General features: G+C 46.4%; 1 protein-coding gene across 1 annotated transcript in view; it reads left to right on the top strand.

The window, feature by feature from the left end:
• ACACB (acetyl-CoA carboxylase beta) overlaps nt 1–26,069 on the top strand; it is a 3,851,763-nt gene that overhangs the window by 1,130,537 nt on the left and 2,695,157 nt on the right. The window contains exon 14 of the mRNA XM_069619430.1: nt 5,756–5,906. Within this exon, the coding sequence (XP_069475531.1) occupies nt 5,756–5,906 (151 nt within the window). The remainder of the gene's footprint in view (nt 1–5,755; nt 5,907–26,069) is intronic.

The following is a 26,069-nucleotide window of genomic DNA, read 5'->3' as shown; positions in this document are numbered from 1 at the left end:
GGAACCACTAGGCAGCCATTAGCCTTCCTGTTTTCAAGGGAGTGTCAGGCTGACATGTGAATCTTCCCAGGCTGGGCTGTCAGATCAGAATTAAATAGTTGATTAGCTCCAGACTGGGTTACTGTTTAGATGACAGGGCAAGAGTCACAATAAAGTCTTTTCTTCAACACATGTAAAAATAAGCACAGTTTTAAGGCATTTGGACATTTAAAAGAATTAAGCCCTTCACAGCCAGGCTTTAAATAGGCACAATTTGCACTTTCTTCCAGAAAAAGAAACACCTTTAAATGGGTTTGACAGCTAATTCCCTTAAGCAGCTGCCAGGCAGGGAGGCCTGGATTCCTCTGACTGGCTGGAGAATCCATGATTTCAGCACACTTTCCTTTCCATAATTCTCTGGGAAAATGACTGAATTTTTAAGGGCTTTTTCGGATTTTGCCCTTCTGTGGCCTTGTTTCAGGTGACAGGTGACAGCAGTGAGTCCTGTTTTTACACCAACTTTGCCTGTGTATGTGGCAGGGTGTGCATCTCTTTTGTGGTTTGTGAACTATGTGCAGTTTTGCAGATTTAGCACGCACAGGGGTTTTCGCCTCCATTTTTGGCAGTTTTCTTTCCCCATTGGCAAAGGGGTGCAGTGTGGCGCATTGGCATGGATAATAATATTCCACATTACAAAAATGAATTCTATCTACAACAGCCTTGTGGCTTTACCGTTTTGCATTACATACATTCAGCACCGTATGCGTAGGTTGACCTTGTTTGTGAACATACATGTATTTGAAAAGCCAGTGAGTATCTGGATCATGCACCTTGCGTCATATCGAACAAGTAAATTAACATATCATACATTGATGTGAGTATTTTGTAAAGGACAAGATTCGCTCAACAATATGGGGCCTAGACATATACCTAATAGCTCTATATGCAGAAAGATAGGCAAATATCTTGTTTCGTTTTCCTAGAATCAGCCCCTTCATACACACCTACAGGAGGGGATTTATAACCTTTACAAAGGGATTAGCAGTGTGGGTGAAACAGAGTGGCATACAGGCATAGGGTCGGTATCTGTTTCTTCAAACGGAGAGCAAGGTTGGGGGGTTGACCACAGTATATGTCATAAATGTGGGGTCCACAAGGGGACGGGTCATGTTTGTGGAGATTAATTGTTTTCCTCGAACTCAAGCCTTTGCCCGGTCATTCACAGGTCAGCGATGAACTGCGGAAGGTGAAAGATACAGTGTTTGTCATGTAGCTTGTTCGCGCCTAGTCTCCCGTGAGAACCTACCTACTAGAACACATGCAGAGGGGAGGAGGGTGAGGGAGGTGGCTGGCTCGCTGTGCGCGATCCCGAGGGGAGAGCTGCAGCTCTGCAGGCAGCCTTTGTCCATGGGGCCTGTGGTACCATTTACAAAATGGAGTCTGGGATCAGCTTTCTGACCTAGGTATGCATCTATATGGGTCGTCCCGCAGCCATCCCGCATCCCTGGCCTCAGGCGCATGGGTGGTCGGTGGACGAGTCATAATCTGCAAGTGGGTTGGAATGGAGGGGAGGGGGGGTCTTGAAGACCTTTCCTCCCATACAGTTCCCTGGGTATGTGTGCTAGTTGTCCCCCCTCCAAGACAGTCTAAGTTGAAATTGCCTGCTAGCAACACATGATTTGACTTTGTCATTCTGGTTATGTGTTTGAATGGTATCCAACCCTTAAATTATAACTGCCCATTTCACATATTTGTAATTTGCGTACAAATTAATTATTAACAAAGAGCCCAGGTCGAGGGGGTTTGATTGAGACGACCCATTGTTGCTTTGCTGCTATCAGCAGACCTCCTAGAGGCCTACCAGACAGATTTACCAGCCCTTTGCTGACCTACCAGGAAGCCCTCGATGATCACCTCAAATGTCAGAAACGACTCGTGTATTAAAATCCGCTCAAGAACACCACGTTTTTTAATGCCTTTTACCTGACAGAAGCGGTGCTTAAAACCACAGGAGTTCCAAATGGCAATACTAAAAACCAGATCTTACAAAAAGGGCTTCAGGATCACTGATGGATTCTTCTGATTCTCTTATCCATACCCACTTTCTCCTCCCCTTAATATTTTACTGGTCAGTTATACTACTAGTGTTCTTGTACTAGAGCGGGTACTATTATGCCTTGACCCTTCACTTTCCTTAACGGGCAGGGATACTGGGTGAGAAACAGTAAAGCCATGAACATCAATGCCCCTTGATCTTCAGTCATTGATGTGTGACAACAGGTGGTTCTGGACCAGGGTGGATGGAATGTCAATCACTGCCATATTCAAGTTATGGTCCGATATGAGTTCCACTCTCATAATGTCCCTTGAGGTAATTATTTGCAGTGCCGGAATCGCGTGTAGCTGGGACAAATTGGTACTGCGATTCATGATTAAGTCCTTCTCATCGTGGAACAGATATTCCATCATAAACCGAACGTGAGGCACCCTTTTTTTTTCTTCCTTTTTTAAAAAAATGTTATTGGTTTATACAAACCTTTAAAATACAACATGTAAAAGAACCACAAGTTCTCATACTAATCATCCTTTCTGCAATTTTCTCAGAGTGTCACAGAAACATGTTTGACATCAAGTTACAATGCACTTTTTGTCAGCCAGTAATTTTTCTATCTCTTTCAAGAAATGTGTCATTGGAAATATTAACTTCATGTCGACACCATCGAACATTTTCTTCCACCAGTCATCTGCACTTAGAGACGACTGATTCAGGTGTAGTGGTCCCAAATGTTTCGTTCTAACTGGCCGTAATTCATGACAAAACAGAATCAAATGTTTCAGTGTCTCAATTGGCATTGCACAAAACCTGCATAAGGGATCCAGGTTTGAATAGTTTGTCCATGCTCGAAGCCGCTCTTTTGTTTGAAAAGCGTTCAAACGGAAACGCATATACAGTCTCCTTGAATTTTGATCAGGGAAACACTCCACATAAAGTTGTAATCCTTTGAAGCCATTTGCCTCAGCAGGGGCCCCTTTCATAAGTTTACTTGACCTTGGCAACTCTCCAGGATGATCCCAGTCGACTTGCCAGATTTATTTTTGTTGCCAGATTTGGGGTTTTTGTGTAACGTTTCCAGCTTGATGTCATATTCTTCAAGCAATCCTTCACAACGTCTTATCCATGTTGATAAAACATCTTTTTTTTGGTGCCAAAGGTAGAGCCATACAAGATTTCAAATTGTGGGATTTTCTCTGCAGCCCTGGTTTTTCGAAAGAGTGACAGAAAATTCCAGCAAATCCTAGCATGCATGGAGATCAAAGATAGTTTGTAATGTACACATGCTGTCGACGTACCCTTCAGCGGGAATGCAGCCCAATGGTCTACGTCGGGTGATCCAGACGTAGACCATTGGGCTGCGTTCACGCAGAATACACTGAGCAGGGGTCAACCTGCAGGCTCCTGGTCACCGGAGCGAGTCCTCACAGCTGGGGGTGCCCAGCTAGCACCAGCCTCGGCTCTGGGGGCACCCAGGCCGAGGATGGTGAACAGGCCATGTTCACATGGCGGGGACAGTTGCCGAGAGGACGGTGTTGCCCAGCAGGGGCACTGTCCTAGTGCCGGGCCACATGTCTAGGTCCACGGCACGCAACGCAGCACCAGCATGGTGCACCCAAAGAGACGCAGGAGTCAGAGTAGGATCGACTGACCAGCCAGAAGCGGCTCATTCATTTTATTAACTTGGTCACATGGTTGCCACCATGTGACCACACACAGACCCTTGGGAGGTACCATGTTCCCCAGGACGGGTGACATGCAACAAGTACTACACAAAACAAGGAGGAATACATGAAACGTGTCTGAGGACACAGTATATTTATGTTTAGAAATATTGTAATGGCAAGTGGATCGTGAGCTTTTAAGAATCGCGAGAGTTCAGACCTGGGATTTTTCAATTTTTTTTAATTTTAAACATGAAGTTGCAGCTAACAGTCATTGAGGCCAGATTCTGATGTCTGTGTAAAAATAGACATGTGGTGTTCCAAGCAGGAACAACACATTTCTTAAAGGCCGCATATAATGAACAACACAGAATATGTGGTGTATGGACCCGAAAGCTTCAGCTTTTGCATGTCCCTGATTTACGGCCTGACAAGGGCCCTGGTAACCATAAGAAATGCAAGGCAGGTACTGCAAAGGGATCCTGCTTCCAAAAGCCCGGGTTTTACACGCCAAGGTTTGAATTGCTGTTAAACTCGACTACACACTTTTGCCCCTTAAAAAAATTGCATTTGTTCGATTCTAGCACAACTTTTCTAGTTCAAGAAAACGTTCTTAAATTGGAAAAGTGGCAGTCTTTTAAGAATAGCTTGCAGCGCCACTGGAGCATATGTTTCTTTTGCTGCTGGAAAGCACATCTCCCCTACATTTCTTCCACCCACCTCAGAATGGTGGTGCTGGAAACTGGAGGGGAGAATGTCTGCTTTGTTCACTACTTTTATTACAAGCTCAGAATCGGGCCGAGTGCGATACATTTTATTTACAAACAATAGAGGGTTTTTGTCTCTGTTCATGTGTAGACAATATTAATACATTAAACCAATTCCTTTTATGAACTCTATTGAATCCCCCAAAGTATATTTGAGGTACCTCCTCATAACCTTTAGAGCAGGCGTCTTCAAACTGTGTTGCGTGCCCCACTGGAGGGGCGTGGTACCCCAGTCTGACATTACACAGGAAAGAAAAAGCTGGCTTGGGATGGGACATGCATGTTTTTGCATATCCCATCCCAACATGGCCCCCGTCGCATATGCTCATTGTGACGGGGGGCAGGCTTAGGGTCAGTAGGCATGGCTGACCCAGGAAATAAACACCCTGGAAGCAAGCTCTTTGTCAGTTTCTAGAGAGCGCGTTTCCAGGGGGTTTGAATCCAGTTGGAGGAACGAAATGGAACCGGGATTATGAGTTAATGAGGGGGGGAATGTGGTTGTTTTTAGAGTGGTTGGGGGCACTGGGCTTATTTCTGGAGTGGGGGGACGGGCCCTCTGGTTATTATTTTTGGAGTGGGTGGTGGGGCCCTGGGGTTATATTTGCAGCGGGCAGGGGCAGCCTTTGGGTCGTTTTTGGAGTGGTTGGGGGGGGGGGCCTGGCATTTGTGGGATTGGGGAGCCCAGGGACTATGCAGGGAGTTGGGTAAGAGGAGTGGAGCAGGAAGGAGGCCTAGGACTGTTTTGGGAGTGGGGTGGGTGGAGCCCAGGGACTGTGCTGGGAGCAGGGTGGGGGAGAGCCCAGGGACTGGGCTAGGAGTGGGATGAGGAAGCCCAGAGACTGTGATGGGAGCAGGCGGGTCAGCCCATGGAACTATACTGGGAGCAGGGTGCAGCGACGGCACGAGATAGTTCATAGCCATTTGGACTTACTAGCCATTTGGCATTTTGGTGGGGCATGGCCGCCTGCCCACATTTTGCTCAAGGGGGGCCCGTGACAAAATCGTTTGAAGACCTCTGCTTTAGAACCTGGGGGTTCCCGGGACTAATGAAACCACTTTTGTAGGGTTGGGTGTGTATGTATGTTCATAACCCCTAAGGGCACTCAAATGATTAATATTCCTGAGGGGGAAGTATTTAAAAACCATAAGAAAGCCTGTATTTATTTTTAGAAGTGCGTGGTGGTGCTTAGTTCTGATTTCCACTATCTAGTAATTGTCTTCAGGGCTATACTTATTTGCCAAATGTATGTTTAAGGCCAATACTGTATATGTAAATGTTCTGTTTTTTGCAGGAATATGGTGGTGGCCCTAAAAGAGCTGTCCATCCGTGGAGACTTCAGAACAACTGTTGAATACCTCATAAAGTTGTTGGAGACTGAAAGCTTTCAAAACAATGAGATAGACACAGGTTGGCTGGATCACCTCATTGCAGAGAAAGTACAGGTGGGAAAAGTCACTTGCTCATTTTTCTCCATCATAAGCATAAACATGTGATCATGTACATCAGCGCAGGTTGTACATGATTCTAAAAATGACTGCTTATTATTTTGCCTCCTCCTCAGTTTATAATATATTACTTGGATACAGGTTTTGTGCATTTTCAATAGGTTGGTGTATGAGTTGTATATATGGGTGAGAAGAATGGCACGTAAACAATGAATATTTAAGTTTTGTTAAAAATGAATCTGGAGTACAAAAAATGTTTGGATCTATGAAAAATGTTTTAGTAGGATGTAACTTGGGGCTAGACATGTTTAGCAAGTTCACACCTAAGGGAAAATGGGAGATATGACCAAATCATCACATTCAACATGGTCAATTAAAACCAAAAGTAGCTTTCAGGCTGTGAGCTAGTTACATTATTAAATTGGGAGCGGCAAGCGGGGCAGGCTGTTCCCTGCTGTTGCCCAGCTAGGCTATTGTGGGCTCAAACTCTTTAAAGTTTGGGACCGCTTTACTGCTGCCATTATCATCATCAGTGACGTCACTGTCCCCTTTGTTGTGTTGGGGGCTGTGAGGCTGAAGTGTCCCTCGGGTCTGGGACCACCAGAGTCGAGGACACTGTCGGGCGGGCAGCCTAACATGGCGCCGCCATAAAGGCGCGAAGGCGGAGAGATGGTTGGACACGTCTTTACTCTTCCATAACATCGGGCAACTGCCCTTCCCCTTTTCACGTCACTTCCCGCCCCGCTCCCGATGTCCGCCCACCTCCCCGAACTACATTACCCAACACGACATCCCCCAAATTAAACATTAACACAGCTCTGTTACTCTCATTTCTTCAATGAGTCTTCGAGTACTTGTTCTCGCTCTCTGAGGTAGCTGGCAACCTCTTGCTGAAATTTCAGGGTGACCATTTATCATCAGGTTTCCTGGTTCGCCCACTTCCGAGTACTCACCATCCCCTTGATAGAATACGTCCAAAGAGTAACGATACTCCTCTTCATGAGGACTACATCGTCGGGGTCGACCAGCCACTATCCACCTTTTGAAATGGGATGAGTTTCTCGTCACTTGCCTTTGATCCCCTTCCGCAGTGATCATGGACCCTTTCTTTCCCGTGATGACCATCAGGTCCTTGTGGTAGCTGGCCATGTGCTTGCTGGTTTTGGGTTGTTTGACCACTACAACTTCCCCCAGCTCCTGTGACAAGTTCTTGGCCTGTCTCTGGGTGTCTGCATATTGTTTCATTTTGTCTTTTGCATTCTCGTCCCTCTTCCTCTGCATACTGGTTCTCCTCCTTCTGGTGTTGTGGCAGTCTTGTGCGGATGTTTCTTCCAAACATAACCTCTGCGGGGCACTTTCCAGTGGAGCTGTGAGGTGTGCTCCTGTAGTCACGCAACAATTGGCGTAGCACCTGTTCGTAGGTAGCACTGTCCAGTTAGTTGCGACATCTGTAGTGTTGGTTTGAGATTGGCCATAAAGTGCTCAATCATGCCATTGGCCTGTGGCCAGATTGGGGTTATTTTCCAGTGTTGAAACCCTGTGCATTCACCAAAGATCTTTAAGTCCTGGCTGGTGAATGGGGGTCCATTGTATGTCTTGAACTGCCTCGGGATGCCATAGGCTGTGAAGATTCGGTCCAGTACTGGTATGACATGATGTGCGGCTGTGGATGACCCTAACTGCGCCTCCGGGAGCCGCGAATGCTCATCCATGACCGCCAATATATACTTTCTCTGTCTTCGATAGGACCTAAGAAATCAGCAGCCACCACCTCCCATACTCCGCTTGGAAGTACAGGCATGCTGAGTGGTTCAGGGTGCCTACTTAGAGTTATAAGGCAGCATGTGGGGCACTCCCGTAGCAACTCCTCCACCATTGAGTCAGGCTTAGGGAACCACAGCTTCTGTCTCAACATTCTCTGAAAAACCAGGGGGGAAGGTTATATCCCTGGCGGGACACTACAAGTAGAGAGAGTGGTAGAGGAGAGAAAAGGCCAGAGTTCCACCTGGGAGGGCCGGTCAGAGAAAAAGGCCTGATCTGTCATGCCCAGGGTATCACAGAGATCGATGATCAGGATGTTGTGGTTGACCGTATCAAAAGATCGAGAAGAATGAGGACAGAGGGAGAGTTAGTCAAGATTTGAGAGCAGGTCTTCACAGGTGTTCAGAAGTGCCTGAAATAAACCTTTAATGAGTCTAGCAATTATTCTATAGAATTCCAGAAAGACAAATGATGTGTTATTCCTATTCTTTCTTATTTAGGGTCACTGTTCAAAGTGTTACACTTGTGGAACCCCATTTTTTTTATTTTTTACACAAGAAAGCCAGCCACTCCAGAAACAAAGCAACATGGTGCTGGCCACAGCGCAGGAGATTACATTTAAAACATAATTAAATATATATTTTAGTGGTAGCAACCCTCCCTGCTACCCCTCTGTTTCTCTGCTTGGCTCCTATTGCCACATTAACTCGTGAGAGTGCTTTCGTCTGACTGACTGCCTGCTCCTACTTGTCATTTCGAATAGCTGCTGTCTCTGGTGACCAGGATCATTCCGTGTGAAAACACACAAAACCTTTCTAAAGGACTAGTCTGGTGCAGGCCATGCCCCTTGTATAGCGTGCCTACTTGAACAGGCACGTGCGCGCAATCAAGCGCGTGCCCTCGTGTGAGTGCTTTCGTCTGACTGCCTGCTCCTGCTCGTCATTTTGAAAAGCTGTTGTCTCTGGTGACCAGGATCGTTAGATGTGAAAAACAGTCTTTCTAAAGAAGGTCTATGTGAACATTGTACTAAGTGGACTACTATTATTGGGGAAACACTTTGATTGTATAAACATCACTTTTCATTGTTTCTTTCTACAGTCTGGTGGAGGCCACGCCCCATGTATAGCTTGCCTTCTTGAACAAGCACTTGCACGCAATCGCGCGCACGCACTTGTGTGAGTGCTTTTGGGGAGTGCTGTTCGGCTGAGCAGCCGAGTAGCCTCCCACTTTAGTTTCCCCTTTGCCCGCTGTACTAAACTCCTTCTCTTGTGAGCGTTACATAAACATTCCATTCTCTATATTGGCGCGTGTAATATTCACCCCACAGTCAAGAAATTGTACACATTGTGTGCATTCCGGTATTTGTTCATACTCCACTTAAGTCAACTGCTGGCCCTATTAACCATTTAAACAAATGTCCCCACCAAATTCAAATTAGTCATGGTGATGCTCTGGACTCTGAAAGCCGAAGAAAACGAAAGCGTTCAAAATCATTGGGGTCAGACATTCGTTGCTACTATGCCCCCCTTTTTCCAGCTTTCTGACAGGATGTTTACATGTCTGCGGCAGCAGCAGAAAATAGCACCGTTGCAACCACCCCCATAACTGACGAGGAACTGATGGCCCAATTGAACTATTCGTCCGTCACTGGCGCTACGATGTTTCTGAAGGTCTCCTTCAAAAACGCATTCCAACATGCCTGACGTTGAAAAGCTACACCGTGCACTTGTATACACAAGTCGGAATGGACATTCCTTTTCTTTACTCACAAGCTTTAATGTCCCAAGGGCCTGCTGTTGACCCACGGAATATTGTGCTTAAGAGTTTTAATGGTAATATAAATGAGGTTTGTCAAAATGAACCTGATACTTTGCATAGAAGGGTTTCAAAAAAAGTTCCTGAAAATGTAAATGGTGAGTTTTCTATACATACTGCTGAATCTGCTAATAAACAATACTCATAATCATCAAGCATCACAAGAATGCTCAAAAGAGAAATCTCTCCTCACGGAGAAGGTCGTCCCAGAAATGCAATTAGGTGAACATGCTACATTAAATCTATTACATTCTCCAATCTTATACCCCGATTCCCTGTGTTGTGATGTTAACACCACTGTATTATCCAATGTATCCTTTGCCAAACCAACCCTGCGTCCAATCTTTGGGTTCAAACAGCTACAAAATCCAAGTCATGAGCACACTTAAGCTGCATTAAATAACATTGTTTCTGATGTTTGTTAATCTGTTTAGAATCACATGCTGTGCATAGTCCGACATCCAGTGGCCACTGTGGAGTATTGCATTTTGTTTTTCGTAGTCGAAAAGGGGACGTCGACATAGGCGTGTCTGTAATACTATCCCTATAGTGACGTGCAGTGTACCCAACATCTCTCACGCGTCGAGGTCCCTCAGATTGTTTTTTTCCGCCCAGAATCTGGTCGCACTAATGCGGAGCTCGTTGGAGACAAATTGCTAATACCATTACATTAATTCTTAATCCCTCCTTCGACGGCTAAGCTGTTCACCGCCAAATAAGACCTTCGGCGGCAGTGATTTCGACTGAGGCGATCCTTCGGCGCTGCCGAACACGTGGCCTGGCCTCGCCGGCCTATTCAGTAGGGAGAGTGGGGGTCGTGGGACACTTATGTTTCTTTCTAAGAATTCCTTTCTCATTCTCTTTCACCTCCCTTTCCTTCGGGGTCGATTCTCACTTTTAACTGTATCCTCAGCTATGGAGAGGACTCCTTTTAGATTTTGCCCACGCTGTAAGGGCAAATTCACGTGATAGGATAAGCATAAGCAGTGTACCCGTTGCTTACCCCTCGACCACAGAGAGGACTGTTGTGCGGCCTGTAAACTTCTTCGCCCAAAGACTTTAAAGGACCGCAGGGTCAAGAGGTGGGCAGCCTATGCTATGTCTAGAGCTGATTCCTCACCCGCCGCTGCCGAATGTGACGAGGTCAGTGATAACACTACCTCTGTATCGGAGGTTGTAGACCTCTCTAGGGAGCGCTCCCGCTCCTCCGTGTCTGTCCCCGGCCCCGACAAGCTCAGCTTACGCCCTACTTATGGGGATGTACACCCCGGCGTCACTGATGCACACAAGAAACATAAAGATAAACACACAACCCATGGCACTTCTTCGTCGAAGTCGAAGAAAGCCCTAGCGCCAACGGAGACACCAGGCCCACCGGCGGCCTCCGACGACCGTAAGAGTTGTAAGCCCTCCCCACAACCGCGACCTGTGACTGGGCTGTCCACAGATAAGGGCGCTACCATCAAAACGACAGACGACGCGCCTCGTAAGAGAGCGCCCGTCGGCGACACGGTCTCGGCACCTCCCAACACGATGCCAGATGAACCCTCGATGGACAGTTTAGTCGTCGAGAGCTTGGCTCGAATAGTCTCCACTGATGCTCGGAGATGGGCGGCAAAGGATTCGCTGAACCCCGCTCACAAAGCCAGGGAGACGTCGAAGGAAAGACCTAGCCCACGAGAAGGCTTCTCAGAAGGCGAGGGGAGTTTATCCTTGACGTTATATGGAAGAGCTAGACGGCTACAGGCGGAAGAGCTTCCCTTTACGCCTCCAGACCGTTCCGGGCTACCCCAATGGACTTTAGAAAGATTCCAATCATGTATGGATAAGCTGGATAGGTTCATATCCACCCCTGCACATGTAACACCCAAAAGATCAAGAGAGGTACTTCTTGAAGACCCCAGGGCTAAATACCCAAGACTATTTAATCCACTTCAAGAGGGGGTTAATACATATGACCTCACTGAAGAAGACTCTCACTTCCAAGAGGATGAGGAGTTCCTAAATGTTGAAGATCAACAAAACCTAGAAGAAGAAGAAGGTTTTGAGGAAAACCCAGACATGAGTGGTGGGGGCTTCGATGAAGACCCAGATGGAGGTTGCTCACGCCCTTGGCAGTCCCCAGGAGTGTCGACAGACCCTGACATTCTGGACCTGTCCTCTCCTCAAACCACACCAGTCAGAAACCCATCACCTATAGATGACCAACCTACTTTCAATGCGCTACTACAGAAAGAAGCAGCACATTTTGAGATTGATACAGGGGCAATTACTCCTGAAATAGATTTTGTAGAAAAAATCAAGGAGAAACCACCTACTAGACAGGCCATTCCCCTTCTCGCCTCAGTCAAGAGACGACTTATTCCATCGTTATCAACACCTGCGTTGGTTAGAGGGGTCAACCCTAGAATTGAGAAGCTGTTTAGTCCCTCATCCTCTGACCTATTATACATTAAGGGTCACTCAATATCTGATTCCTTGGTAGTAAGCACCACAAGGAAAAGGGCAGGGGGTCCGCTATCTACTAGTGAAGCACCCCCAGACAAAGAAGGAAAGAAGCTTTATGCCCTGGGAAAGAGGATTACAGCCTCTGCAGCTTTTTCCACCAGAATTGCCAATAACAATACCTTACTGGCAAGCTATGCTGATGCCCAATGGGGAAAGTTACGCCAAGACCTCGAAGAAGTCCCTGAGCCCCTACGAACTCGGTTGTTAGCCACTGTAACGGAAGGTACCCTGCTTAACCAAAGCATCATCAAAAACACACTAGATGCTGCGGAGGCGGCTGGCCAGTCTTTAGTTCAGGGTATACTTCTCAAGCGTCATGTCTGGCTCCGGAACTCTGGTTTTAAACCAGTGACCCAGTCGTCACTCATTAATAAACCAATCGAGGAGTCCAACCTGTTTGGTAAAGCGGTGGATGACGCGCTAGAGACTGCTAAGAAGGATTTCAATACCCTAAAAACTCTAGACCCGATCTCAAGACCTCCCAATAAGCGAGGTTTCGGCAACAGACACTTTTCGAGGCCAACGACAGCAACAACAATACTCCTCAGCAGGCAACTGGTCCTCTACTCAAGGAACCAGTGGCCAATACGCTCAGAGAGGACAACGTCGTGGCAAGGGAAGAGGTCGGGGCCACACTCCTAGAGGCTCCCTGGCTACCAACACCAAATGACCCGAAGGTTCGGGTCCCCTCCCATGCATAAACCGGTCGGGGGCCGGCTAACATCTTTTCTACCAGCATGGCAGGGTATAACGGACCGCTGGGCATTGTCAACTATAGCCCATGGTTACTGCATAGAATTCAGTCGGTCCCCTACGTACAGACACCCAAGGGGAAGACGCCTATCACCAGAGCACCTCGACATCCTTCTTCACGAAGTCCAACTGCTACTAGAAAAAGGAGCAACAGAGGTTGTGCCTCTATCACAGGTAACGGAGGGTATTTATTCAGTGTACTTCCTTGTACCCAAAAAGGACTTAACCATGCGCCCTGTACTAGATCTGCGCCCAGCGAACAAATTTGTCAAACCTCAAAAATTTCGCATGGTGACCTTACAGGAGGTAATCCCCCCTGCTTTCACAGGGAGACTACATGACAACACTGGACATGAAAGATGCATACTTTCATATTTTAATGTTGCCAGCGCACAGAAAATAACTCAGGTTCATGCTAGAGGGCAAACACTACCAGTTCAAAGTGTTACCCTTCGGCATAGCGTCAGCGCCAAGGGTATTCACGAAATTACTGGCAGTGGCAGCGGCCCACCTGCGCAGGTTGTCCATCCCAGTATACCCTTACCTCGACGATTGGCTCATAACAGGGGATTCCTAAAAGGCTTGCTTCTCAAATACCCAAAAGACTGTAGACCTTTTGTTCCAACTGGGTTTCTCCATCAACGAGAAGAAGCCCAGCCTAGACCCCAGCCAGGTCAAGCAATTCCTAGGGGCTCTAATTTGAAAAAAGGACGGCCTCGTCTTCCCCTCCAACGAGAGGGTCCAAAATATGCTGTTTCAGATCCCTCAATATGTAGCCGGTCGAGAGGTGACAGTACGCAAAGCAATGCGTTTGCTAGGAATGATGGCGTCATGTATATATTTAGTACCTCACGCGCGACTGCACAGGTGCCCAATGCAAGAGTGGCTCAACAGCCAGTGGTGTCAGGCCAGCGGACAATGGAACGATCTAGTGGTGGTCTCGCAGGCCTTGGTTCTCTCACTGCGGTGGTGGTCGAAGGAAAACCTCGTAATAGGGAAACCATTCGCCACCCCCGCAGTGGAAGCCACTCTAACCACAGACACATCCCTTACAGGATGGGGGGCTCACCTATCGCATCAGACTGCACACAGAGTTTGGACTCCGAGTGTAGCGTCCAAACACATAAATTTGCTGGAACTGCTAGCGGTCTTCAAAGCACTGAAAGCTTGCCAGGCTCACCTGCCAGGACTGTCCAAGCTGTCCCAAAACATCTAGAAGTGGGCTCTCAAACACAACATGTTCCTGTTGTCACAACACGTACCAGGGGAACTCAATCTGCTAGCAGACGTACTCAGCAGAGACTTCCCTCTGCCCACAGAGTACGAATGGCGATTACACGCAATGGGGCTTCCCAGAAATAGATCTGTCCGCAACTCTGGAGAACACCCAATGCCAAGATTACGCCTCCAGGTACCCCCAGAATAAGGGATAACATGGTAAGGGAAATTTGTTTACGCTTTTCCCCCCCGACTCCCCTTCTCAACAAGGTAGTGCACAAGATGCACCAGGAACCAGTTGCCTTGATACTAGTGGCCCCTATGTGGGCCCGACAACCCTGGTTCGCTCACCTAATGGAAATGTCATTGTCTCCTCCGGTGAAACTACCCTGCCCGTACAACATGTTGTCACAGGACAGGGGCAAAACGCTGCACCCATGCCCACAGACCCTGAACTTAGCAGCCTGGCTCCTGAGGTCATAGAATTTGAACATTTGCAGCTCCCTCAAAGATGCATGGACATCCTTAAAGAAGCAAGGAAACCGAACACTCGTTACTGCTGCTCCAGCAAGTGGAAACTCAACTCTTAAAACCGCTTTCTTAATAGCTATCACCTCCATTAGGAGAGTAAGTGAACTACACGCGCTCTCTATGCTAGACCCCTTTGTAACAGTTCACAAGGATAAGGTGGTTCTACGCACACATCCTAGGTTTGCACCAAAATTAATTTCTAAATTCCATGTCAACCAGTCTATAGAACTACCAACGTTCTTTCAAAACCCATCAAACTTGGGAGAAAAAAGCCTGCACACACTTGATGTGCGCAGAGCGGTCATGTTTTATATGGAAAGAACTAGACCACTGAGAAAGACTAATCAGTTCTTTGTCTCGGTGGCGGCAGGAAGAGAAGGAGATGCAGTTTCAAAGTCCACTATATCTAGATGGATTGTCCAATGCATCACTCTTTGTTGCACTCTTGCTAAGAGAGAACTACCCTTCAAGCCAGGAGCACATTCTACTCGAGGCACTGGGGCTTCCATAGCATTCATTGCAAATGTCCCTCTGGAGTCCATTTGCAAAGCGGCAACCTGGAGTTCTGTACACACCTTTACAAAACACTACTGTCTAGATAGCCATTCTAGATCAGATTCCCAGGTGGAACAAGCAGTATTAAGAAATTTTTTCTCTACTGTTCCTTCTCACAACCCACCTCCAACTCTGGGTACTGCTCGCTAGTCTATGCACAGCATGTGATTCTAAGCAGATTAACAGACATCAGAAGACATGCATTACTTACCGTAAAAGCATTTCAGATGATTGTATCTGCTTAGATTCACATGCGCCCACCCTTCGTCCCCACTCGGATGGAAGGAACATAGACATCTTATTACTTTCTCTCTCTTTTATGTACTCACTCACGCCTAAGAAGGCTTCCTCAGGGCGAGGAAAAAATACAAACAGAGGGACCTCGACGCGTTTGGGATGTTGGTTACACTGCACGTCACTATAGGGATAGTATTACAGACACACCTATGTCGGCGTCCCCTTTTCGACTACGAAAAACAAAATGCAATACTCCGCAGTGACCACTGGATGTCGGACTATGCACAGCATGTGAATTTAAGCAGATACAATCATCAGAAATGCTTTTACGGTAAGTAATGCATGTCGTATTCTCTCATTATGATATGAGGCTTTAAACAAGAAAGATGAAATACAGCACGATTCACTAGACGGAATAAATAACAAATTGGACCATCTTGCTGCTGTTTGCTCTACAATACAGGTAAACATGTCATTGCATTATACAAATCCTAACAATGACCAACTTGAAATAAATTCGGATAATGCTACCCTGAAGGATGCATTTGAGGTTGATTTTCCAATTTTTGCACCCCTTGCTGAAAGCATTGTTGAAGAATCTGTGCCCAAGAGGTTGTGAATGAGCCTGTTGAAGAAGTATCTGGCAAAACACCACAAGAGTCTATAAGCTGCAAAATCTGCCTGACGCTCAACACCTCATCACACAACACAGCCAGAAAGTTTAAAGTTAATTAGTCATAACTTCTACGTCTATAGTGGCCTGCAACTCACTAAATATCCCTATTAGAAGAAACTAACTACCCCTAGGGGTTGTGCAGTATCCCTAGTCAGCGCTGTTGTGCCGCCTATCTAGGTTAGGGGACAGAGAAGAGACTGATCCTTAACTCACTCACTACATTCCTCACAGCTAAAAAACACACACACTTAAGGAAGTTAGTTTTACTTTTACTTTTAATCCTTCCTTCCTTGTGTGTCATATACCAAAAAAATATTAGAAAGGGACAGAAAACTCCTGAAAACAAGATGGAGTCCTTGACATAAACAATTATGTTGCCTCTGTAACTTGTGACCCCGACAAGCTTGTCGGGTTTTAGTCCTGAAGAAATCGGGTACACTAATATACCGCTCAAACCGGTCAACCTAAATAGAGGTTCAGTGTGATGACCAGAACCCCCAAGAGTTCTAGATGGATTGAAAGCTTGGTTGAAACACATCATTTTAATTTAGCAGATAAGTTCTCCATAGGCTTCTGTGGAATAGAATATGCTGCAAGAAACCCTTTTTTTAAAAAATGTTTTGGTATATGACATAATTTATGAATAATTCACTCAAATATTTTCTGCCTGTGTTGTGTGATGAAAAAGTATCTCGCCCATTATATGAAGTTTTCCCTGCCATTCATAGAAAAAAGAAGAAAAGAACTGGCAAGAAGGCTGAGTTTAAGAAAGCAAACGATACTAGCAAGCAAAGGGGAAAAAACTAAGAACCAAGCAAACCTTGCCAAAACATCTACATCCCATACTAAAAGTTTTATTAATTATTTAACAACTCCAGGACGAACTAAAAAAGGTGAAGAGAAACATAGCCCGAATACTAATGGCAAATAAACAAGAAAAAAATCCTGGGGCTGATGTACGTGAAAATATAATGCTCCAGATGAAAGACAGAAAACGCGGGGATCCTTACCCTAATAGAACAACCCTGTTAACAGCTTTCAAAGAAATAAAAAATCTGAAGAAGTTTGAATCGAGAGATATAGAAGCAATCAGATAAAAAAAATCAACAAAATTAGACAGGGTCACAATGTGGGTTCCTTCCTATAGTCGGAGAACTGATTTGGGGAGAAAGATATGCCTTAGAAAAAAAAGGATTTATATTATCATTGTCAAGAGTGAAAGAACCCAGCAGTACTTCATCTAAGAGTGCCTGTAGTGAAGGCTCACATGACCACAGCTATAGACTTGTAAGTTTTAAAGATGATACAAACAGAAAAAGAAATAGTTTGGATGGCAAGAATCATAATCCAATTCAGTCGCAGAATGATAACTCAAGATCAGTCACTACAGAACAAAAAACATCCTGTGCTTGGCTCAGAATTTCACTTAAGAATCCAAAAGTTTCCTATGAATGCTAATTCCAGGAGCCCATTACACCACCCATTAGAATTGCTCTGTGGAATACTAGAGAGTTCTCCCTCCTGCTCGAAATTAAGAAATCCCAGCACCTACATATATATGACATAGTTAGTTATACTTCAAGAAACCTGGTTTTCAACCCAGCCGAACTATGAAATAGCATATATTCCTAGAATTAGACAGATGAGAGGGCACCCTATGGTGGGTCTTATTACTGCGATAAAAAAAATCTCCTCATCCGTGTTTACAACTTGTTAAACTTTGTCTAAGTGATGTGGGCTGTGTCAGGGCGACCCGATTTGCGATATTAAATGTATATTGGAACCTGTTTTGTTTGAAGATGAAGAATTCTATAATCATGTCACACAATTGTTAGATATTGTTGCTTGTGAGCAGGACTCGTATACAGTGGCAATAGCTGGTGATTTTAAATATTACATGCTTCAACCAAAAGTCTAATGTTCTGACATCAAAATCAAATAGATGGTTAAAATTAATGAAAGACAGAAATGTAACCATGTTGAATGGCACTTATAAAGATGATACTCCCTAAGGCGACCTGGAGAAGAGGTAAAGATTGATCCATCATTGACTGGGTTCATAACTAAACCAGCAGTGTCCACAGTTCTAAATTTCAAAGTGGTATTTCATCTGAAAAGTGACCATAACATCCTTGAAATACAGCTGGCAAGAATGTTACTCCAACTCAGCACTACAATCGGTTGATCCAGATAACGCAAGGTCGTAACAGAATTAAGTGGACCTTACCAAAATTAAATAGACTAATGTAAATTTAGAACAGAGGATGCACTAGCTGACTCTGAAGATCTTCCTGAATACACAAATGCATTGTTATTTGCCGTTGTAAATGAAAAGGGTATGCGTACTAGCTTTGAACATAAGCACCCATTTGACAAATCCATACAAAAGGCCCAAAAAAATGTAATAAGGAAACCCGACACCAGAAATTACATTGGAATAGCGCTAACCAATTGCATGCCCGAAAATTACGTACAACCTATAGAAATGTTGTGCTCCAGTACAAGGCAAAGTTAATTCAAGGTTCGAATGAAAGCATGGTAGCAGCACTAGCTTCTAAATCGAGTTCTTTAATTTGGAAATTTAATTTGGAAATTGCTAAATTATGTTCCGAATAAGAGTCTAGAGCCATTGATGTTAAACTCAATTGCTGAATCAGTTGATTTTTTTATTATTCTGAAATCTATACAGATCCTGACTCCTTGACGGAAACAATTACTTTGCAATCTGAGACACAGCATTTACAGTTTGATCACCTTGGTATTAAACGTCTAATAAAAAAATTGAGCACTTCAAGAGCCCCAGGCCCTGATGGGATATCAAACAGTGTTAAAAGCACATCTTGAAGAATGGACAGAAATCCTTTAAATTCTTTTCTCAAGAATAACAAAAACTGGTACCATACCAGATACGTGGAAGAAATCTATATTAGTACCGATTTTTTTTTTAAAAAGGCGATAGGAATTTTCCAGCAAAGTATCGGCCACTATCGCTTTTAGATATTCCTGGGAAATTGTATGCCCCTTTAATCTTAAAGGACTTAAATAAATGGCTCTTAGAGGCTTATGTGACCTAACCCAATCAATCGGGTATTGTATCTGGATTGGGCACCTCTCTAAACCCCACAATTCTTAATGTGCTGAAAAGCCAAGCCCAAAGTAACAAATATCTGATCTACCTGGCGTACAATGACTTTCAAGTCACTTTTGACTCTATATCACAGGAAATTCTATGGGGAAAAACGAATTCGGGCAGGCTTCCCTAAATATATCTTGAATATACTGCAACAGTTCTATACAAACACATTCATCCAAGTTAAATTAACGCAAAATGGACAACTATAAATGGACAATGGCAAAATGCCCCAATAACCACTAATCGTCATGATTGATAGGACTCCAATTGGCCTGCAAAGGCAACTTCAAAAGTTATTGAACTACACAAAGGAGAATGATTGAGATCACAAAGCAATATAAATACTTGGGTGTAATGATAAACTATTCTATAAACAAAGGAACGAAATAAATGCCTTAACATTGCAAACTAAGGTAATACAAGTGAAATATGGGAAATTCTCTATTATACTTGTGTTAAAGTTCTATCGAGCGTGGTTCCAGTAGTCACTTACAGAGGCCACACCAAATTGCCTGATATACAAGTTGACTGGAATCTTCTGGAGGGTGTTTTTGGAAAGCATTGTTGCCTATTCCAAAATCATTCCCAATCCAAATTGTTAGTTTTGAGCTGGGAATGATTTCACTTAAGGCCATTGTCGAATGGAATAGACTGATGATGTACACAAAATGTAAAACACCTAAAAGCTGGGGGCGTGGCTTGTCGGCCATGCGATAGGACGCTGAATCTTAGAGCTCCTCGGAGATCCTGTACTAGAACCGTCCAAACTGGCATAAATAACGGATGAAACTTGCAGAAACGTGAAAGGCAGGTACCAGAGAGCTAGGAGGCCAACCGGAGCATCTCTTGGGAGAAATCGCTAAGCCAGACTGATAATGTTGCAGTTGACAAAAACCATGCAGCATATCTCAAAATGGCAGGTGCTCCCGGCTCGGCCCACTGAGTGCCTGCACCGGAGAGCACGACGCCGACTTGACCAGAGGGAGAAGCCGCCCGGAGACGCAAGTGGTGCTGATGATCCCGATACAGACAAGGACTGGTGGGACAGCTTGGTGGCAGTGGAGAATCGGGTCTCCGGAACACTGAGGGTGGTCCGGGATGCCGGGGGCATCGACTCACCAAGGAGATATGGTGCACTGAGACAGGGACCGGCACATCCGCCCCGGAGCGAACGACAGCTGTGAGCAGAGAACCAGTCCAACACCCGTTGAACAGCTTGAATGAGGATGGCGGGCACGGAGGTCCAACCAGTGTGGATCCCAGCGTAGATGGCCTGACTGCCTGTAGCTGTTGGCACTAAGGCAGTGATGACCATTGGACCGGTGTGAAGCACACGGCCCCCGCCAGGATACGAAGGGGCCCTTGCTGCGAGTACCCTTCTGGCGGTGTGACAGAGGTGGGCAGGCCGTGGGCGGCCGAAGAGAGTTGCCAGCTCCAGAGGCCCACAGAGCTTCGTACCAACCTTGCTGGTAGTAAATAACACAGGCAGCGTGGCGGCAAGAGCCAACAGGGCCTGGCATCCTGAAAGTTATAATAACTCTGAACGGAGAGCGGAGCAGGGAAGGCGCTGCGGGAACAAGAAAGCAGGTACGACATCGGCTGTATAATACAAAAGCGGGAGACTGTGGTCTGTACCGACGGCTCAGTGGGGCCCCCTGCAAGCACCACAATTGCCCCGCTTTGGGGGAACAGTTAAAATTGACACGCTATCCGCAGGGGCGGTAAGAGCAAGCCGGCCTGGGGAATACAGACCACTGTGCCCCCCTGCAGCTGCCGGTGGAGGCCCCCTGACCATCCAGCAATGCAAGGAAGGAAGTCCATGTAGCCACAGCTTGTCTGTCAAGTAGGACCTGGAGGGACCTGCAGCGAGTCCAAGTTGGGCGGGGGCTGGGGGACGGGACACATGCCCATCTATGTGAGTGAACGTCTCCATACGAGAAGATTATCTAGGATCACCGCCGGCAGGACATACGGGCGTACTTGAGCAACCCTGCGTGTCCCCCGACCTGCCCATCCACGGATAAGAAGGGAGCAATTGCTGTGGTGGGAAGACAGTACCCATCATCGGCGGTGATTACAGTGAGCTTAGAGGAGTCTAGTAGGCTCGGGCCATACCGGTGGTAGGTGACATCTGAGAAGCCTCCAGTCACATCCGGTCCATAACGGACACAAGGGCCCGCATTTGGATAACACGTGGGGACATAACCCATGGTACCAGCAGCAAACTTCATCCAGCTATAGCAGAGCAGACGGCAGGTCCGTGGAGGAACCCGCAGAGCCATAACCCCAACCGGCAGGGGTGTGCTGCGGGAAGGATCAAAGGCAGCTCAGGCACAGAGACACTAGAAGGTAAAAGCCATTCTAGGAGTGGAGACGTGAATGGATTGAGAAGGGTAGGTGCCCACACACAGAGTGGGGAACAACAAAGTTGGATCTGAAGATGGCTGCAGGGTAGTACTGCGACCCCCACTTCCATGCGCTTGGATAATGGGTGCAGAAGAAGTAAATAAGCGCCATACTATTACAACTTGTAGGCACATCCAACTGGCGGACTCTGGTCTCTAGCCTCACGCCCAGAAGCAACAATCTGCAGGACAGTGACCGTTTCTTCGTGTGAGGCCTGAGGGTTCCCCGTGGAGGAGGGGTCTATGTGACTGCTGTTGATACCCATGGGTGTGCGCCTAGATATAATTACACACCTGGTTTCATTTCCTCTGCACACTGTACTCAATATGTACTCAATATGTGAACTATATGGTCATCACCTGCACACGGACCATAAAAGCTCCAAACAGCTGACAAAGTGACATGTGGGGAGCAGGCACGAAATCCTCTGATAGACCCTAATAGCGGAGTCACTATTATTATATGATTTTATTACTAGGTCTACGTTAGAGGCCGCAACCAGCCCGAGAGAAACCAGACAACCTACCTGACAACAGACTATACACCTTGGCCTCATTACAGCCGCTCACAGCTACAGCGGTGTGTACCGAAAGGGAACCCCTAACTCTACCTCCATAAAGACTTGCACAGCATAACTGCTCTCCGCTCCCTGTTGTAACACGCCCATTGTCTTAGAGGCAGCAAACTCACGCCACACCACGCACTGCGGAGGCCATCCTATCTATATCCTCCAAATCTGGTGGGACATACCTTTGTGCCTCCCTCTCCCCCCCCCCCGCCTAATTGCAGAGACATTTGATTCATAGGTGGCATCTGGCAACTGGGAGTTTGTCATCGGGCATCAGCACCCACAGGACTTAAGTACCCCGGGGCAGTGTGCATTGCGAGGCGACACTTAACCCCCTCAAAATGAAGCGGAGGGTGTAGGAGACGGTTCTCTCACTGCCCACCCTATTTAGAGAGTAGGGGGCAAACGACCCAAAAAGGGAACTCTCCCCAATATAGCGGAACATGACCGCTTCACAACTACATAACTGGGAGCTCTACAAAAACCGGGAGAGCCCCGGGAACAGAATAAGACTAGGCCCAGACTTGCCCCGGAGCAGAACCACGAAAACAACCTGAAGCAGGGAAGAAGGGGTCAGTAAACGCCAAGTGGTGACCTGAGTGGTCACACAAGTGAATTTACTCCAGATCTAATCCCCGACCAGCCGACCACTGTGACACCAGGGGGCACCCGAACAGACCAACAACACTGGCCAATAAAAATCGCTTAATACCCAACCACAGAGAATACCGCTGGGAAACCCAATCAGGTGGAACACCCTCAGCAGAAACCCATGAGAACAAGTGTCAGGAGGCCCACACAGAGTCTCAATGATGAGAGAACCTGATGCCTGGGAAGAAAGGGAAAACCACCCACCAGAGAACCAAAACACTGGCAAAAAATCAGTTCTCTGCTAGAAAGCTGCTGGAACACAACACAACAGAATGCCCCCCAGTATCCTCCGAATCAGGGAGAACTAACAACGCCCAACAACTCCACGCCCCAGGATGACATGGCCATAAATAAGGAAGAGCTACTTGACTGTCTAAAGGGCATGGAAACCAGGATAACAAAAAGGCTATAGACCCAACTAGAAACGATGAAAGAAGAGCTGAATACATCCCTGAAAGAGGTTTGACAAGAAATAGACTAACTCGGAGGCAGAGTAGACATACTTGAAAATGGTCTCTCACATATGGCAGAGGAGGTAAAGCAATACAATGGCTTACTAGACCAGGTTGCCAGGGCCACAAATAATCTTGAGATCCATACCGAAGATTTGGAAAATCGCTCACAAAGATCCAACATCCGGGTCAAGGACCTCCTAGAAACGATCCAGGATAAAGACCTACGAGACACCATGCAGCAGTGCTTCAGCAGCATCCTGAACGACCCCCCCCCCCGCAGAGAGATTCTAATTTGACAGAATTCACTGAGTAGGCCCCAAAAGGAACGAGCCAAGAGTGAGACCTAGAGATGTTCTCATCGCCATGGCCTCCTATAGTCTGAAGGAAGACATCTTGAGAGCCCCACGTACACACAAAGAACTAACAATCAATGGAGGGCGGGTCCAACTGTACCAAGACCTAGCGTTAGTCACCCTACATAAGAGGAAGCTTATGCAACCAATCACAAAAGTGGTACAAACCAAACAAATTGCATATAGATGGACATTCCCCTTTGGACTAGCCTTCTCCTGGAAAGAGAAACGAAGGAGGATCAGTACATGCGAGGAAGGCCTCTCATACTACAAATTGAGGGAGAACAAAACCAAACCGAAACTAGCCCACAAAATAGTGCACCTAGCAGCCAAAACAACCAATGGGAATGGTCATCCGAAAAGGACTAACCGAGAAAAGAAACTGGCAGGCCCCTTCAAATATCACGAGCGAGACACCCTGAAGAAGACACTAAATAAAGAAGCGACTGGAAGAGAAACGGAGGAAACACCTGACCACAGCGGGTGGGCCACTTCAAAATAGCCCAAACAAGCATGGAGGAAAGGAAAAAAAGGCGTATATTGGAACCAAACCGGGAAAAGATACATTCCCAATGTAGAGAAGAATGAGGTGGGGGGGACAACACACAATGGGTGTGGGTTGGGTGGGGAAACTCAAATCCCCTGCACGGAACACCCCAGTGGAGGGGAGAGTGAGGGGGAGGAGGGAAATTTGGCCAAACAGAGACTGAGATGCATAAAGAGGGGATCCGGGTCCGTAGGAAAAGGCCCACCACCCAAAAATGGAAGAAACCACAATCAACAAAGTGGAAGGGGGAGATAATTCCCTAAAGATGCACTAAAAGACAGAAGCAACAAACAAATCCCATACAACAATGGTAGATACACTGATAGTCTCACTAAATGTACAAAGGCTGAACTCCCCCGGGAAACGCAGAGCGATTCTCAACAGGCTCGAGAAGATGCCTGCAACGATAGTGATCCTGCAAGAAACCCACCTCTTGAAAGCGGATGAAAAAAGGATGCGCAACAAGGCCTTTCCATAACAATACTTCGCCTCCAGCAGCTCGAAATCAAGAGGAAAGCAACAAATGATTAGCGATACAGAAGGGGAGATACCTGGGAGTCAAGGGAAAGATTAAGGGGAAGACCTACACAATCCTGGCGATAAACGCACCTAACGACAGACAAGATCGATACATCACAGACCTACTACTGAAATTAGGGAGCTGGTGCGAAGGCCAGACACTCCTAGGAGAGGATTTCAACTGTGTAATGAACCCTAGCCTCGACAAAACTCTGCCCCCTACGGCAGTCGACCAGAGGAAGAGACAGGTGTTGGGAAAGTTCCTCAGTGACCTAGAAATAATCGAGACCTGGTGCTTCTTCCAAGGAGACACGAGAGAATACACTCACTATTTTGCAATACAACGAGGGTACTCCAGGATAGACATGATCCACAGCAACCCTAATCCCCCAAGTGACGAAGGTGGAAATCAGGGCACAATACATTACAGATCATGCCCCAGTACTAGTCGGCCTGGAAATAGATGGAGAAAAAAGCAAACAATGCCCGCCGTGGAGACTCAACGACCTGATCCTGCGTGACTTGGCGCTTAGAACACACATGGAAGAAAGTATAAATGCTTATTTCAGAGAGAACGACAACGGCGAGATTGATTAGAAAACAGTCTGGGATGCGGGGAAGGCCGTAATCGGGGGAGAATTCATGGCCCAGGCAGCAGTATACTCTAGGGAGCGAGCTATACTAACCCGGAAGATGGAACTAGTGGTAAAAGACGCAGAGAAGAACCACAAATCCCGACAAACGCAGATATTGTGGCGAGTGCTAAAGGAAGTCCGTGCCCAACTGGAAGGTCACACCGCTGACACGGTAGCACAGACGTTGCTTAACACCAAACAATCATATTATGTCCATGGAGGAAAGGTAAATAAATTCTTAGCGGCCAAATTAAACAAACAGAAAACCCGGAAATATATAGTTGGCCTAAGAAATGAAAAAGGGGATGTGATCAAAAAAGAGGAAGAAAAACTGGAGATAATGGTCCGATTCCACAAAGAACTCCTACAGGAAGCAAACCTAAATGCGACAGATCAGAAATCCTATCTACAGGCTACTCGTCTACTCCAAATCTCGGACAAGGACACAGAAATCCTGGGGAGACGGTTCACAGCCCAAGAAATCAATGAAACTATCTCTTCATTACCAAGGAACAAGGCCCTGGGCCCGGACGGCTTCGGAAATGCGTACTACAAAACATTTCGAACGCAACTACTGGGCCCCCTCAGACACACCAGATCGATCTCCCCAGATATGGCAAGATCCTTAACAATCTTGACTCTGAAGCCAAACAAGGATCCTACCGAATGCTCAAGTTACCGCCCGATAGCACTCCTAAACATGGACGCAAATCTATATGCAAAGATACTAGTGAATAGGCTATCGCAGGTCCTCCCAGACATCATTCACGAGGATCAAGCAGGGTTTGTCAGGGGAAGACACACCCAAGATAACGTCAGAAGAGCCATAGATGTAATCA

Source organism: Ambystoma mexicanum, chromosome 10 (genome assembly GCF_040938575.1).
Source record: "Ambystoma mexicanum isolate Mex_15411 chromosome 10, UKY_AmexF1_1, whole genome shotgun sequence".
Lineage (NCBI taxonomy): Eukaryota > Metazoa > Chordata > Amphibia > Caudata > Ambystomatidae > Ambystoma > Ambystoma mexicanum.
This window is presented reverse-complemented; position numbering and strand designations above follow the sequence as displayed.